This window comes from Pipistrellus kuhlii, unplaced genomic scaffold (genome assembly GCF_014108245.1).
Source record: "Pipistrellus kuhlii isolate mPipKuh1 unplaced genomic scaffold, mPipKuh1.p scaffold_m20_p_2, whole genome shotgun sequence".
Lineage (NCBI taxonomy): Eukaryota > Metazoa > Chordata > Mammalia > Chiroptera > Vespertilionidae > Pipistrellus > Pipistrellus kuhlii.
In genome coordinates this window covers 52,428,514-52,446,363 of record NW_023425515.1, presented here as the reverse complement: position 1 = coordinate 52,446,363, position 17,850 = coordinate 52,428,514, and the positions used below count along the sequence as shown (strand labels likewise).

At 35.3% G+C, this 17,850-nt stretch overlaps 1 protein-coding gene and 1 pseudogene across 9 annotated transcripts in view; both read left to right on the top strand.

The window, feature by feature from the left end:
* Positions 1-17,850, top strand: part of STXBP5L (syntaxin binding protein 5L) — a 165,086-nt gene that overhangs the window by 96,119 nt on the left and 51,117 nt on the right. For 4 of the 9 annotated variants that reach the window (XM_036448297.2, XM_036448292.2, XM_036448298.2 and 1 more), the window contains exons 15-19: positions 2,339-2,556; positions 4,568-4,740; positions 8,977-9,102; positions 10,673-10,824; positions 12,710-12,781. In XM_036448297.2, the coding sequence (XP_036304190.1) occupies positions 2,339-2,556; positions 4,568-4,740; positions 8,977-9,102; positions 10,673-10,824; positions 12,710-12,781 (741 nt within the window). Of the gene's footprint in view, positions 1-2,338; positions 2,557-4,567; positions 4,741-8,976; positions 9,103-10,672; positions 10,825-12,616; positions 12,623-12,709; positions 12,782-17,850 lie in introns of all 9 variants that reach the window. The other 5 variants (XM_036448299.2, XM_045583962.1, XM_036448296.2 and 2 more) reach the window with 2 other exon arrangements.
* Positions 13,785-16,328, top strand: LOC118724692 (annotated as a pseudogene).

The window sequence follows — 17,850 nt, the reverse complement described above, 5'->3', positions numbered from 1 at the left end:
ACATATGTAGCTACAGGGCAAACAACATAAGAACCTGAAAGGTAGTACAACCTCAATTTGTTATAAAAAATGGGAGATTTATTTGAACCAGGTTGATCAAGGAAAGATATTTTGATGGAGTAATTTTTAACATGAGTTTTGGAAGATTGTTAAGATTTTGATAGGAATAGGAGGAGTGTCTGAGGATGAGAAACCAGATGTAGTAACTCTTAGAAATAAGGAATACAAGAGAGTTCTGTATGGCTCCTGGACTGCAAGAGGGCACAGGCCAGGCTGAGGGGCTCACTGAGTGAACGAATTTTGTGCCCTGGGCCTCTATTTAATTATAAAAACAAATCTCCAATTTAATGGATGTCATTGATGAAATATCACTTAGTTTGCAAATTTTGTGTAATACTGTCCAGTACAGGAAGTCAGGTTATACTGCATTTGAATAATTGTTTATGTTATTGTGTGTATTATTTTTTTAACTGCTGAATTGTAAAATTGCCACAATTTATCAGCTGAAAACACTACCTATTTGTTATCTCACAGTCTGTGTGTCAGGAATATAGGTATGGTTTAGCTGGGTTCTTTGCTCAGGGTCTCCTGAGACTGCAAACAAGGTATTAGCTAGGGTTGCAATTTCATCTGAGGTTCAGGATCTTCCAAACTCATGTGGATGGTGCCAGAATTTATTTCTTGCAGCTTTACAACTCATGATTAATTGTTTCTTCAAGGCCAGCAAAGGAGTATCTTTCTGACCTCAGGGAGTCTCTCTTAAAGGACGCACCTGAGTATGTCAGCCCCATCAAGGACAATCTCTATTGATTAAGTCAGTTAACTAATTAGGGGCCTTATTTATGTCTGCAATATCCGTTTACTATTGCCATGTTACATAAAATAATCATGAGTGATAATCCCTCTGACCTAAAGGCAAGGATATAGCACCTAATATTAACGCCTTTCTTATTCTGAAAACTATTTTAGGTTTACATAATTTCAGGCTTACCAAAAAATTGCAAAAAGAAAAAATAGTATGAAGTGTTGTACAAGCCTTCATCCCGATTCCAAAATGTCAATGATTACTACGTTTTCATGGTTGTGCTCTCCCCCGACCCTGACTCCTTATTCTCTCTCACCCCTTTCTATATTTACACACACATATGTATGTACTAGTAAATATGTACATATTTATAACTTATAACTTTTTGTAACCATTTAAGAGTAAGGTGAAGATAAAATGCTCCTCTGACACTAAATGCCCTTAAGTACTTCAGTGTGTATTTCCTACAATTACAGTCATTCTTTTACATAATTATGGTTATTAAAATCAGGAAATTAACATTTATACAGTACTGTTGTCTAACCTCCAGATCTTACTTAGTTTTTGCCAATTGTCCCAATAATATCTTTTATAATAAATGAAAATATAGGATCAATGATGTTATACCTCATTTAGTTATACCTTTTGAGCTTTCTTGAATCTTGTATGGTTCCCAAGTCTTTATTTTGTGTCAAAAGACATTTGTGAGGAGTTCAGGACAGTTATTTTGTAAAATCTTCAGTTAGGGTTCAACTGATTAGGTTCAGATTATACACACCTTTGGCAGAACTCCTAGATTTTTAGAGACTTTCTCAGAGAACCTTTGTAGAATTAGAGCTTTCTTATTGAGGAGTAAGTTATTATCATGGTCTAAAACTGAAAAGAAAAAATATTTCCCAAAATAAATATTTTTAAAAATTTACAAACCCCAAGTTTCTTAAAATTATAACTCACCCTTTCCTATCACTGAGCCATTCAGAAAAGATTCTTTCTAAGATATTATAAATTATTGGATTTCCAGTATTGCTGGTTGGTATATTATAATGTTTCTCTTCTGAAGGAGTATCTAAAGAGTTACTAAGAGGCATAAAACCACTAAAAATAGCACCAGCCTCTCATCAAAGGGGAAAATTGTAAAGAAATGAGGGGGGATCTTACTTAGGAGAATTAGATTTGGTATTTCCATTGTAAATTTTCTGAACTCTGACATTTTTGTCAAATAAATGGGGATACAAATACTTAACGGGACGTTTTTCTGAGGATAACATGAGCCAATGCATACAAAGGACTACATATTCGTTGGTATAATATATACTGTATGTTCAATACATGCTTGCTTTTTCCCTGTACTCTCCCTTCAGCTAAACTGTACTTATAAGAGAACATGACATTGAATTCTTACTAGTTAAAACTCAATTTATTTTGTCTATTTGAGTTTTATTTTTGTTATTTAACAAGTATATTGAAAAAACTTCAACAATATTTAAGAATTAAGTTTAAATTAGAGGGTAATTATGCTTCAATATCTTATAGTGACTCTACAGATGCTATACAAGCTAAAGACTTCAAAAGTGTTTGAAAAACAGAAAATAGGAGATGGAAAACAAACATGTGAAATTGTAGAGGAAGATCCATATGCCATTCAGATGATTTACTGGTGTCCAGAGAGCAGAATATTCTGTGTCTCAGGAGTCTCTGCATATGTAATAATTTATAAATTCAGTAGACATGAAATTACAACAGAAATAGTGGTAAGTCATTGAAAATTTAACTTTCCCACTTAATTAAAAGAAATTATCATAGATTTTGGTTAATAATTGGTATGGTTTTAAGCCACTAAGACTGCAGTATGTGGCCAATAATCCAATTCATAGGATTTTTAATATAGTATATTTTAAAAGTTTTTGGATAGTACATTTTAAAAGTTTGGCTTGAAATGACAAAAACAATTCTTTATAAAATCTTGGTATTATTAAGTAGGATGAATTATGCCTATAGGTTTTATGTAGATTTGTTACTGGTTTTATGTATGTCAAATTCATTCTATACCTTTATTTTTTTTAAGTTTACTTGTCCTTTTTGTTACTTAATTGATTATGTCTCATATATGATTATATCTCAACTACAATAAGATTACTTATAATGATTTTCTATATAGCAGCATTTTTATACAGCGGAAATAATTATGGGGTTGACTTGCCTAATCTTAATTTTTAAAATAATTATTTAAAATAATGGCGTTTTCATGGAATAAATTAAACCTAAATTAAGGCACCTATGGATAATGGTCCTTCACTACCCTTACCCTTTTATCAGAAAATAAAGATTTACTAAAGGCCTATTAAAGATTATCTACTAAAGGCATATAGTAGATAATCTTTAATTATCTACTCTTTTTACCTTAACAACTAAAGTATTACCCTTTTAAAATATATTAGTTATAATCCCAAGGTTTGGAATCTTATAAGCCTCGGTTTTAATTCTGGCTTTACCAGTGAACCTTTGTGACTGAGCAAGTCACAAGACTCAGTCATAGTTCTGGGTAAGACTTAAATTCATCACCCATATAATTTCCTGTGTAAATAAGATGGATGGTAACAATAAACAAGAAATAGAAATGCCAGTTTTAGACGGTTTTTAGGATAATTATATGAAGTCATTAACATAGTGTCTAAGTGTAATAAGCACCCAATAATTTTAACTATTGTTATTATCACTAGAGGTTTTTTATAGTTAATTAATTTAAGATAATTACAATAGCCGAAACCGGTTTGGCTCAGTGGATAGAGCATCCGTCTGCGGACTGAAGGGTCCCAGGTTCGATTCCGGTCAAGGGCATGTACCTTGGTTGCGGGCACATCCCCAGTGGGGGGTGTGCAAGAGGCAGCTGATTGATGATTCTCTCCCATCGATGTTTCTAACTATCCCTCTCTCTTCCTCTCTGTAAAAAATCAATAAAATATATATACTTTTAAAAAAAAGATAATTATGATAATCATTTTGCTATATTCACCATGTCATAATGGTATTTGTGTAAACAGTTATTTTCATTCTCAAAAATGCTGAATTTTACATGGTAAAGAAAATGTTTGTTATAAAATAAATTTTAATAAAGCATTAAATGCAATAATAAAGTACTTAATTTTAAAACATTTTTAATTTTAAATAAGGTTTTTGGATCACATTTTTATTTTAATATAAATTATCATGATTTTCATTAAGCAACTTGACCATGCTAATGAAATTAAATAAGGAAGAGCAAAGCTAATGATACAAACAACTAGAAAAATGGAATTTATTTTGGAAAATTTTTATTGAGTTAAAATAAAATTGAAGGAAGATTTTTAAAATAAAAAAAAGCCTTGTACAAACCTTACACAAATAACAATTTGTAAACACACACATACACTCATCCATTTTAATCTTTTCCTCTGAGGTAAACATGAATTTTTACATTTATTTGATCATATAAAGAATTGTAATTTAAACTTTATCTAAAGAAATATTTATTATATAAAAATGTATCTACACTCATGCATTTTTTTTTACAATCTGAAGAATTAAAAAGTATTTTAAATTTTTTGTGGATGCCATTTATTTCATATAATTCACTATTAATTTAGTTTGGAATATGTCAGCTTTACTATAAATTAAAATTAAACTTATTAAACAGAAAAAAATAATGCTTACCAAAAATTATAAGCTGTTTTAATGTGATTATTTATTATCATGACTTAAATTAATTTAAACTTGGTTTTTTAGTCATTAGAGGTACGGCTTCAGTATGATGTTGAAGATATTATTACCCCGGAAACAGAAACAAGTCCTCCATTTCCAGATCTTTCATCTCAGCTTCCTTCTTCAAGGAGTCCTTCCGGGAGCACTAACACTGTGTCCAGTGAAGGAGTAACAAAGGACAGTATCCCATGTCTCAAGTAAGAGTTACCACCAAATTTTAAAGCAATTTTACATATGAATCATATAATTCTTTAAAACCGTGCCAAATAAAATCATTCTTCTCTCCTATTAAGTTGTTGTCAAGTGACCTACAGTCCCCACAGGATACTCTGGTCTTGTCTTTGAATATCCCTGAAGAGGACATAGTATTTTCATCCTTCACTTACTAGTTCACATTTTTCCTTCCCAGAAGGACCCTAAAGAAAGCATGGCTTTGATAGAATAGGAAAATTTTGTCAGGGCACAAACATGGTCCTGAAAAGTATGTCACAGGAAGGGAAAGAAACCAGGTTTATTACCTACTATAAGAATATTGTGTTAGAAAAAAAGATTTTAGCCGAAACCAGTTTGGCTCAATGGATAGAGCATCGGCTTGGGGACTGAAGGGTCCCGGGTTCGATTCCAGTCAAGGGCATGTACCTTGGTTGTGGGCACATCCCCAGGAGGGAGTGTGCAAGAGGCAGCTGATCGATGACTCTCTCCCATCGATGTTTCTAACTCTCTATCTGTATCCCTTCCTCTCTGTACAAAATCAATAAAATATATTTTAAAAAAAGAAGAAGAAAAAAAGATTTTACCTCTTGTGATTGGTAGAATACTGTATGTCTTTCTCTTTTTTAACTGATGCTATTTGGTAGTAAACTATGTTTTCTCAGTATATCTAAACAAAGTTTAGTGTCATAATCAAGGAAGACTTAATCAAGCTCATAGAAATATTTATCTTAATTGCTTTTATGCTTTTTAGAACTCAAATATAAAAGAATGCAGTTTCCTTAAATTACTACTCACTGCTTCTTCCTTAAACCAAATGTTTTTTGTATTAGCTAGTTGGAGAATTGAGCCTAAGCAAAGTTTGTTTAAGCATTATATGAAGATACCCGAATCTGCTACTAAAGGAACTTTAGAGAACTAGCTTCCTCATCTATATACATAAAACATAAGTAACTCTCTGACTGTCCAACTGGTAGCTGCGATGCGCAATGACCACCAGAGGGCAGATGCTCCAACCAGTAGCTATGATAGGCACTAACCATGAGGGGGCAGATGCTCAACCCAGGAGCTGCTGAGTTGTGGTGATTTGGCAGTTGCGATTCTCTGGTGATACACCCAGAACCAGAGAGGAGGGAGCCCCATTCTGGGGATCATCACCCAAGAACCATCCGTTCGAAATTCGAGACCCCTTGGGGGATGTCAAAGAGCTGGTTTTGGCCCAATCCCTGCAGGCCAGGCTGAGGGACCCCACCTACTGGAGGGACCCTGCTCACTTTGCAGATGCCACCCCAGGTGCAGCCAGCCAGCGAGGGACGGCGGGAGGTTGAATTCAGGGTGCGTCTGTCCTGTCTTGCCCAATCTCGCCCCACAGCTACCTTCTAATTAATTACCTTTCAATGTGCATGAACCCATGCATTGGGGCACCAGTTTATTATAAAAATACTTATGGAAACTTTAAAGATAAGATTTCAGAAGCAAAATCAGTTTACCACACAATTAGAAGTTGCTGTCTTTTGTAATTATTGTTTTTTCCACAAAAATTTTTTCTTGTGAAGCACAAAAAGGAAATGTAAACAGGAACTACTGGAGGAAAAATCTACACAGAGGAAACATCATAAGATTTTAGCAAATAGAAAACATTCATAATGTTATTATATATTCAGTTTTCCCTTCATAGCACTTTGGTTCATTTTATTGATTTTTTTTCATTTTCTATTAAAATGAAATCCGAAAAGAGAAGAAAAAACTCAACAAAGCTCAAGAAAGCAATGTAGACTGATTTGTTTATTAACTACTAAGAACCAACATGAAGTATGGGTCCTCCAATTATCTAAATATTTTTATATAAAATTTATATTAAGATAGGGATAAGAGAAAAAACAGTGAAGAAAACAAAAATTTGGTAGTAGAGATGATGTAAGCATTAACAGTATTTAAGCATAATAAAATGATTTAATGTTGACTTGAAGTAATACAGTTTTGAGGAAAATCAAGAGAACCAAAGTGAAAAAATCAATAAATAATGTACATAAGGTCCTAGAAACCAAGCAGCAGAACTGATCTAAGAATACTGTTCCATGAATTACATTATATTACATGTGGTTTTTTAGTTGCATATAATCCTATATAATAAAAGGCTGATAAGCACATTGTCCCCTTGGGAGTTCAACCAACCAGGAGTTCGACCATTCACTATGATGTGTGCTGACCACCAGGGGGTGGCAGGTAATGAAGGAAGGCTCCAGTCAGCAGCCGGCAGCAGAGGAAAGAAGGCCCTATGGGCCCTGGTCACAGGCCAGGCCTAGGAACCCTACCCATGCAAGAATTTAGTGCAGCAGGCCTCTAGTCTATGATAAATTATATGTCAGCATCCATCCCTCAGTCACTTTCCCTTTGGTGGATTAGATTACCATATACATTAGCTGACAAATAAGCATTTCAACAAACAACACTTCATTTTTAGCAACATTACAATTCTTACCAATATACACATATTTGTGCAATTAATGATGTTTAAAATTTTTTGCCTTTGTGCTTCCTAATGTGTAAAATGAGTAGCCAGCCTAGGCCTCTCACTAAGAGGATGAGATTTGAATGAAAAGTAAATGAAAGAGTTGGCTGAAGAAGACAAGATGGAAGAGTGTCCCAGGCAAAAGGCACAGCTTGAAGTGCCTGGCATATTAAGGCCAGTGTAACTAGAACTCGGGGAACTATGTTAGTGGAGAGGGCAGTAGGAGATAATGTCAGATAGTCAACAGAGAGCCACTGTAATGGGCTTTTATTCCTATAAAATGGGAGTCATAAGGTTTTGAAGAGAGAAGTGACATGATCAGATGTAACTTTTAAATTAATCACTTTGATGGCCGTGTTGAAAATCAATTTTGAGATGGAAGAAAAGAGTACAAGTCAGAAGACCAGTAAGAAGGATGTTTGTACCTAACTAGACTTAATGTTGAGGGCTTACAGATTTAGCCATAAAAAAAATACAGAATACCCATTTAAATCTGAATTTCAGATCAACAATGAACATTTTTTAGCTTCAGTATATCTCAAATACTGCATGGGACATACATACAGAGAAAAAAACAACACCTATTTATTGTTTATTTGAAATTCAGGCTTTAATAGCTATCCAATATTTTTATTTGTCAATTATAACTAGGATAGAAGCAGTAGAGAAGTAAAAAGGAGATCTTATTCCAAATACATTTTTAAAGTAACACCATCAGCATTTAAAAATTATTGGGATTGAGGTATGAGAGAAGGATATTTGTCAAGAGTGATTTTAAAGGTTTTTTTGTTTGTTTCTTTAACTGATTAACTACAAGGATAGGAGTTGCTCTCAACTGGAATAGAGTACAGGTGGAGCCAGGTTAGAAGAAAAGAGCAGGAATTTAGGTTTTGGATATGCTGAAATCTTATGTTCAGTGGTAGATTATTGGTTATTCTTTTTTATTTTTATGCTTTATAACTTAAAATGTGTAACTAATATTTCATAAGAAAAATCCTATATAATAAAAGGCTAATCTGCAAATTGACCAAACGGTGGAACTACCAGTCACTATGTCATGCACTGACCACCAGGGAATAGACGCTCAACGCAGGAGCAGCCCTCTGGGGGAGCGCCTCTGAGCCAGAAGCCAGGCTCCGGCAAGTGCAGCAGCGGTGGTGGGAACCTCGCCCATCTCTGTGGCAGCAGACATCCACTGAGGGCTCCCTGGCTGCGAGAGGGTGCAGGCTGGGCTGCGGGACCCCGCTCGAGTGCATGAATTTTATGCACAGGGCCTCTAGTAAATAATAAAATAATTTAAAATACTATTCTCAGAAGAAAAAAAGAAAGTGATAAAGACCAGTTGAAGTTGCAGATTTGACTGAACAGCTTAGCTACTTAACACATTAAGTGTCCAGTCAGTCACTGGTGACTGACACTATACTTTCCATTAGTGGAAGATAAAACAGGCTGGGCGCTTAACATGTTAAAGAAAAATCTAAGCACTCACAGGTGGCTTATATTTTGAGAAAGCTAGAAGACATTGTCTAGCTGCATACTACCCTTAATGTCTGGTGTTGTATATTTCTATAGGAATATTCTATGTAAATTATGAAGATAATCATGAACATACTTATTTAAACTGTGTTGATAGAACTACATTTCTCTCTCTCTCTCTCTCTCTCTCTCTCTCTCTCTCTCTCTCTCTCTCTCTCTCTCTCTTTTTTTCTAGTGTTAAGACACGACCAGTGCGGATGCCACCAGGTTATCAAGCAGAACTTGTTATTCAGTTGGTGTGGGCGGATGGTGAACCCCCTCAACAGATTACTAGTCTTGCTGTAAGTTCAGCATATGGAATGTGAGTAGCTAAACATTCTTTCTAATTTGTACTATTTATCTAATATGTTTGATATATTTAGATATTTCCTTTAAAATACTAAAGTGAAGTTCTAAATATGGAAAGAAAGCCCTTACTTGGATTTTTATTAGATAAAACATGGTATAAGAAAAATAATAATCCTATATAATAAAAGGCTGATATGCAAATTGACAGAACAGTGGGATGACCAGCCGCTGTGATACACACTGACCACCAGGGGCAGCTCCTGCATTGAGTTTATGCCCTCTTGTAATCAGTGGGAGCACCACTCAGCCAGAAGCCAGGCTCACAACTGGTGAGCACAGCAGTGGTGGCAGGAGCCTCTTCCACTTCTGTGGCAGCACTAACGATATCTGACTGATAGTTTAGGCCCACTTCCATAGTCAGACATCCCCCAAGGGCTCCAGAACTGCAGGAGGGCACAGGCCTGGCTGAGAGACCGCCCCCCACTCTGCCCTGAGTGCATGAATATCATGCACCAGGCCTCCAATCTGTATATATATAAATGTCCAGCTACTGGAACAATACTTTTTCAAAATTTCCAAAATCTGTCTTACTAGGAGATGTAAAATACTCTGTGTAAAACAGCAAAACATCTAGTATCCTGAAAGTCTTCATTGTGAGGAAGACAGTGAGATGAAGTAGAAAGAACTAGATTCAGAGTAAGCAGATGATCTGCTAACCAGATTCAATCTAAGCAATAAAACAACATGTAACTTATATAAAATGAGCAAAATAGCACCCATACATCTAGTGTATATTTAATGTAAGAAGCAACAAACACATATTTATAATTGTTCAGCTGGAAGGCATATTGTAAATTGAGAAAAAGAAAAGTTATTGTATGCTAATGGTTGAGGTGATCAAAATGACTGCTTAGGAGAACAGTTTTAATTTCAAAGGAATTTATCAAATGGTCTTTGTCTATTAATAAATGGGACAAAATGAGGAGCAAAAGAAATGAGAAAATTAGATCAACCAATGAACTTGTATGCATAACCCATGGATATAGGGCCTCGGGGGAGGGCCGGAAGAAGTTAATGGGAAAACAGAGGACCTATGTAATAACTTTATTTATATATATATAAATCCTTGGTTTAAAAAGAGAACTAATTTGGAATCTAATATTTTATTTCATAAAGGCACCTAATTACAAACCTAAGTTTTTGAAAGTGTGACCCTTTTTGACATATTTCCCCATTGTTTACCAAAATGATGTCACATGATTCTTCTGTAAAAATGTAAGATAAAGTAGTTAAAGAGCCAATTGGGTAATTACTATTTACATGACAAAATGTGGGTACAGTTCATTCCTATGATTTGTCATGGTCATTTATAAATTTACTTATAATAATATTGATCAACTCTATTTTTGTGAGGAAAATTATACAAGTTCAACCCATTTTTTGTAAAGGCATAATATCCTTCTGGACTGCTCAACATCTCCAACATGACAGCTTTACTTTCCAGTAATCTTATTTTTAATTCAAATGTAAAAAAAATAATACTGGTGTGATTCATTCTAGTTGCATTTTTCTTTTTCTCTCAGAGTTGCATTTGGGAACTGCAATGGGTTGGCTGTAGTGGATTTTATACAGAAGACAGTACTATTAAGCATGGGGACCATTGACCTATATAGATCAAGTGACTTATACCAACGACAACCACGGTCTCCTCGAAAAAACAAGCAGTTCATTGCAGGTAGGAGATAAAAAACAAGATAGTTACAAACTTGATTAAGTTCATATATTTTTCTTGCCTTTAGATTTCTTATCTTTCTTTTGTGATGATGTTAAAATGCATGACAACATAAAGTGAACATAACTTACAATACCATGTAAGTAAAATTAGACAGAAACATAGAATCTTTGAAAGGGTAAATGAGATATTTAAAGTTAGGAATCATTTCAAGTTTCTTAGGTTGAAGTCTTCTAGAAAATAAGCTATTAAAAACAGAAATGCTATGAAAATCAGGCTCTCTAGTTGAAAAAACTGGTTTCAATTTTGTGTTAAAGAGAATAATCTTGCCTCTTTAAAAATATAATTATTAGTTAAAAGTAGTTATTTACTTCTTTTTAAAAATAAACTCCATATTTTAGCTGTTATTTTTCTTATTGGGTGATGACTTTCTACGAGGTATTTAACAAATGAAATAAACATTATTAACATTTAAAATTCTACGAAAGATGAGATTCTTAATAGGATCAAAAAGTATAAAAGAAAACTATGCATGTTCAATTAGGATTTAAGCAAAATACTTCCTATATAATGCCAAATCATCCAAATTTCAGTATATGTCCAAATAGTTGGCTTTGTAAACATTGTCAAACTTTTGTATATTTTCTGTCCACTGACATCATTCAGTTAAAAAATTAATTGGGCTAAAAGGCTCACAGATGAAAATATGTTTATAGTATTATATCAGTAGACAGAAAATATAGTTTCTTTACATTTTGGATAGTTCTCTTAAAAATGTTTTAATCAGTTGAAGACTATGGACGGCTTTACTAAATATACTCCTACAAGAATATTTTAAAATAAAAACAGTGCATGATGGTAGGTATTATGTTCTAAATTTAACATCTGAATGTGATACTGAAGACTGAAGTTTCCTTTTAGACTAATAAAAAAAGTACTTGATATACTGAATCTCTGCTTATTGTAAACCTTAATCCTCTCAAAATGCAAGTTTGACTCTTTTCAGGAACACAGAAATTCTCTTTTAGAACCTGGTTTTTGTTAGAAATCTCAACTTTTAACAATATTTTAGGAATGCTAAAAATTTCAAATTTAATAGGTTCTGTCTCAACCACTACTGGCTTTTGAAAGGAAGACCGAATAAGAGAAATTGTGTGTGCATGTATCATAAAATTCCCTCATGATTGGGAAAAAGAGGGTTGACTTTTGAAAGTTCATGAACTTAAAGGCAGAAAGAAGTTAGAAGGTAGTAGGCACTGTTTGCATATGGAAAGCACCAATTTAATCAGAAAAGCTTTGGATTCTCTGATAGCATATAAGTTATTGCTAGATATACAGAGTGGGAAGACAGATAATACAACTGTTGCTTAATTTAATCTTGTTGAGCTTTAATATTTATGATTAGAGCTTACAATTTTGATGACTTTAAAATTAGGAAAAACTGTAATGAAGTAATAAATTTCATATTTAGTGTATAAAATGAGTACTTCATTATAAAAATAAAATATTAAAGACTATAATCCCTAAGCTTCCTTTTTAATACAGAAAATTAAAAACAACCATTGTGATATTTATGAGGTAATATATTATTTGTAAACCAATAAGTTTACTACATAAAGAGCATAAGATAAATATCTTATAAAAATAGATGGCATATTGGATTAAATAAAATTTCTACAGAATTCTCATCATTCATCTATCACATTTTACTTTCTAATTGACTTATTTTTTTAATATCTTCTTTCTAATTTGATTACCTAATCTTGCTGCAATTTCTTCATCTTGGCTGTTATAGATTCTGGTATGATATCACTTCCTTTCACTTTAGACTATTTCTCTCTCTTTCCCCTGCCTGCTGCTGATGCTGGTGTTCTGGCATGTTCCAAAGACAACTTTTGCATGCGTGGCCTGTCTAACTTTTATCCTGATTTAACGAAACGGATCCGTACTTCTTATCAGAGTAAGTTACATTGCAGTTAGGCAAATAGCATTTTTAAGTTGTAATGCTTGCATTAAATTCATACATCTGTGCTCAGTAATGTGTTTTTTTAAAAAACACATTCAGCATGCATGCAAATTTTTGTTTTGTTATGGAAGTGCAGCCTGATTATTTTAATAAAAATTATTTAAAATTTTCAAATAGTTATTGTCATGATCCAATTACTCATATCCATTGTTTTAGTGTTTATTTCAAACCATGCAGACCACATCCTATTTGTCCAAGAGTCACTTGTTTTTTGTTTTGAGCTATGGTGTCCTTATCAATAAAAACCCTGATATTCCACTATCATATATAATAAAGTCTAATATGCAAATTAAATGAACAGTAGAATGACTAGTCACTATGATGCACAATGACCACCAGGGGGCAGATGCTCAATGGAGGAGCAGCCCCCAGCCCACAGGCCCTAGGCCAGCCAAAGCAGATGCCCCCAATTGCCCCACTGGTCGCCCTGAAGAGGGAGGTAACTGGCAGCAGTAGTGGGGCAGTTGGGGTGCAGAGCCAAGGGAAGTGACCAGCAGTGATGGTGGTGGAGGGGGGTGGGGGAGTGTGCAGGCCAGTGAGTGGGTGGCACCAGGCCAGCCAAGGTGGTGCCAGTGGGGGCCCTGACTGCCCTGCCAGTTGCCCCACGGATCATCCCTAATCACTGGCCAGGCCTAGGAGCTCTACCCATGCATCAATTTCATGCACTGGGCCTCTAATATATATAGAAAACCCTAAAGAATCCACCAAAAATTGAATGCAGTAAAGGAATTCAGTCAAGTAGGAGGATATGAAATTAATATTCATAAATCCATTGTATGAATATACACTAATATATAATCTAAAGGAAATTAAAAAATCTCTTTTATAATTACACAAAAAAGAATAAAATATCTAGGAATAAATTTAACAAAGGAGGTAAAAGACCTCTATTCAGAAAACTGTAAGACATTGAAAAAAGAAATTGAGAATCTTGAGCTCTAGCTGAAGTGAAATATATGCACTCCAGTCCTTTAGTATCAGCAGCTGCCATCAATGCCATTTGATTCCTCTGGGCACATCTGCACCACTCACCTGCCACACACTCCTCCATCATAAGCTGAGGTCATGGTGAAGCTCACAAAGGCTGGTAAAAATCAAGGTGACCCCAAGAAAATGGCTCCTCCTTCAAAGAAGGTAGAAGATAGTGAGATGAGGAAATGTTAGATGAAGAAGATGGAGGAAGTGAAGAAGCGGTAATCATTCCTCAGAAAAAAAGGCAAGAAGGCTACCACAACTCCAAGAAAGAAGGTGGGTTCCCAAACAAAAAAGATTGCAGTTGCCACACTAGGCAAGAAAGCAGTTGTCACCCCTGGCAAAAAGGCACCAGGCAAAGCATTTGTAGCAGCTCTTGGTAAGAAGGGAGCAGCCACCCCAGTCAAGGGATCAAAGAATGGCAAGGATGCTAAGAAGGAAGATAGTGATGAGGAAGATGTTGAGGACAGTGAAGAGGAGGAAAAGGAGGAGGAAAACAAATTTGAGCCAGCAGTGATGAAAGCTTCTGCTGCTGCTCCTGCCTCAGATGACAAAGATGAGGATGAGGATGTTTTGTTAGACTTCAACAGTGGGGAAGACGGTGAAGAAGAAGAAGATGACTCTGAAGAAGAATCTATGGAGATTGCACCAAAGCAAGAAAGCTCCTGTAAAAGCTGTTCCTGTGAAGGATAAGAGAACAGCTGAGGATGAAGATGAAGAGGATGATGATGAAGAGGAGGAGGATGAGGAAGAGGATAATAAAGAGAAGGATAAATAGGAGGAGAATAAGCCTGTCAAGCACCTGGAAAATGAAAAAAAAGGAAATGGCCAAACAGAAACCTGCTCCTGAGGCCAAGAAACAGAAAGTGGAAGCCACAGAACCAACTGCGGCTTTCAGTCTCTTGGTTGGAAACCTGCACTTCAGCAAGACTGCTCCTGAATTAAAAACAGGTATCAGTGATGTTTTTGCTAAAAACGATCTTGCAGTTATGAATGTCAGAATTGGTGTGTTTAGGAATTTTGCTATGTGGATTTTGAATCTGCTGAGGGCGTGGAAAAAGCCTTAGAACTCACTGGTTTAAAAGTCTTTGGCGATGAAATTAAACTAGAAAAAACAAAGGAAAAGACAGTAAAAAAGATCGAGATGGAAGAACACTTGGCAAAAAAAAAAAAAATCTGCCTTATAAAATTATTCAGGACAAATTAAAAGAAGTGTTTGAAGAAGCTATGGAGCTCAGATTAGTCAGCAAGGATGTAAAAAGTAAAGGGATTGCTTATATTGAATTTAAGCCAGAAGCTGATGCAGAGAAAATCTTAGAAGAAAAGCAAGGAACATAAATAGATGGGCGATCCATTTCTCTGTACTGTACCGGATCAAGACCATAGAGGTGGAAAGAACAGCACTTGGAATGGTGAATCAAAAACTCTGATTTTAAGCAACCTTTCTTACAGTGCAACAGAAGAAACCCTTCAGGAAGTATTCGAGAAGGCAGCTTTTATTAAAGTATCTTAGAACTAAAATGGCAAATCTAAAGGATATGCACTTATATTACTTGCTTCATTTGAAGATGCTAAAGAAGCTCTAAATTCCTGTAATAAAAGAGAAATCGAGGGCAGAGCAATCAGGCTGGAATTACAAGGACCCAGAGGATAGCCTAATGCAAGAAGCCAGCTGTCCAAAACTCTGTCAAAGGTCTGTCTGAGGAGACAACGGAAGAGACATTGAAGGAGTCATGTGATGCTCTATCAGGGCTAGGATAGTCACTGACTGGGAGATTGGCTCATCTAAAGGATTTGTTTTGTAGACTTCAACAGTGGGGAAGATGCCAAATCCACCAAGGAGCCCCTGGAAGATGGTGAAATTGCTGGAAACAAGGTTACTTTGGATTGGGCCAAGCCTAAGGGTGAAGATAGCTTCGGGGATCGTGGTGGAGGCAGAAGTTGCTTTAGAGGCAGAGGCGGTAGCAGAGGCCGAGATGGATTTGGTGGCAGAGGCTGAGGAGGTTTTGGAGGTCAAGGAAGCATCCAAGGAGGCAGAAGAGAAGGAAACTATAAGCCACAGGAAAGAAGACGAAGTTTGAATAGTTTCTTCTATTCCTGTCTTTCCATTTTCCATTTGAAAAAGAAAGGACTCTGGTGTTTTTACTCTGTTACCTGATCAATGACAGAGCCTTCAAAGGACATTCCAAGACAATATACAGTCCTGTGGTCTACTTGGAAATTCATGTAGATAACATTTCAAAGGAGATACACTGTTGGTTTTGACTGGATATTCATATAAACTTTTTAAAGAGATAAATAATAGAGCTAACATTTACCTATAAGTTTTGAATTTATATTGTTTCTTTCCGTATACAAAACCATTTTTTCCTACAAACAGTGTGTGTGTGTGTGTGTGTGTGTGTGTGTGTGTGTGTGTGTGTGTGTGTTGGGGTATAGAGGGAAGCAGAATGTTTTATCATAATTTTGCTTCAGCAGCTATGGGACAAATTTAAAGTCCTAAACTCTGGTGCAAAAAAATAAATTGAAAAGGACACAAATAAATTGAATGATATACCTGGTTCATGGATTAGAAATATTAATGTTGTTAAAATGACCATAATACCAAAAGCAACCAACAGATTCAGTAAAATCTCTATAAAAATTCCAATGGCATTCTTCTCAGAACTGGAAGAAGTAATCTAAACTTCATATGGAATCACACACACAAACAAATAGCCAAAGCAATGTTAAGAAACAATAACAGAGATGGAGATATCACACTTTGTGATTTCAAACTATACTACAAAGCTATAATAATAATAAAAAGCATGGTAATGGAAAAAAAATAGACACATAAATCAGTGGAACTGAAGAGAGAGACCAAAAGAAAACTTCCACCTGTAGGGCCAATGAATCTATTACAGAAGAGACAAAAATATACAGTGGAGAAATAGTGTCCTCAATAAGTGGTGCTGGGGGGGAGTGGAAAGATACATCCAAAAGAATGAAACTGGACCACTCTTACATTATATATAAAAATAAACTCAAAATAGATTAAAGACTTAAATGTAAGACTTGAAACCATAAAATTCCTAGAGGACAATGCAGATAGAAAACCACTTGACTTTGTCTTATTAATTCCTTTTTTAATATATCCTCCTGAGCAAGAGAAACAAAAGCAAAAACAAAATGGAACTTCATCAAAATAAAAAGCTTTAGTAAAGGAAGGAACCATATATCCAATAAAGGATGGAAATCCAAAAGTATAAGGAACTCATTCATATGGTTCAATAACAGAAGCAATAGCAATAACAAAACCAATCTGATCAATAAATGGGCAGAGGACATGAAGAGACCTTTCTTTAAAGAAAACCTACAGATAGCTGAAGGACATGAAAAAATATCATTCATCATCAAGTAAATGCAAATCAAAATCAGAATGAGAGATTACGTCAAACCTATTAGAATGGCTTTTAGAAAAAAGTCAACAAATAAGTATTAACGAGGGTGTGTGTGGGGGAAACCCTTGTACATATTGGTGGAACTGCAAATGAATATAGCCACTATGTAAAACATTATGGAGACTTTTCAAAATGTAAAAATAGACCCACTATACAACCCAGCAATTCCACTCTGGACCTTTATCTGAAGGAAATAAAAACAATACCTTTAAAATATATATGCATTCCTCTGTTCATTGCAGCATACTTATAATCTTATATAATAAAAGCCTAATATGCTAAGTGTCCAGTCATCTGGCCACTTAATATACTAATTACATTAGCATATTTTGCTAATAATATGCTAAGGCTGCTCAACTGCTCACTATGACATGTGTTGACCACCAGGGGACCGATGCTCTGACTGGTAGGTTAGTTTGCTGCTGGGTCCAGCTGATCAGGACTGAATGAGATGGGCCTGACATACCCTGGAGCCCTCCCGCATTCCCTACCATGTCCCTCCCCAACCCTGATCATATACCAGTGGGGTCACTCGGCCTGGCCTGCACCCTCTTGCAATCTGGGACTCCTCGAGGGATATCGGAGAGC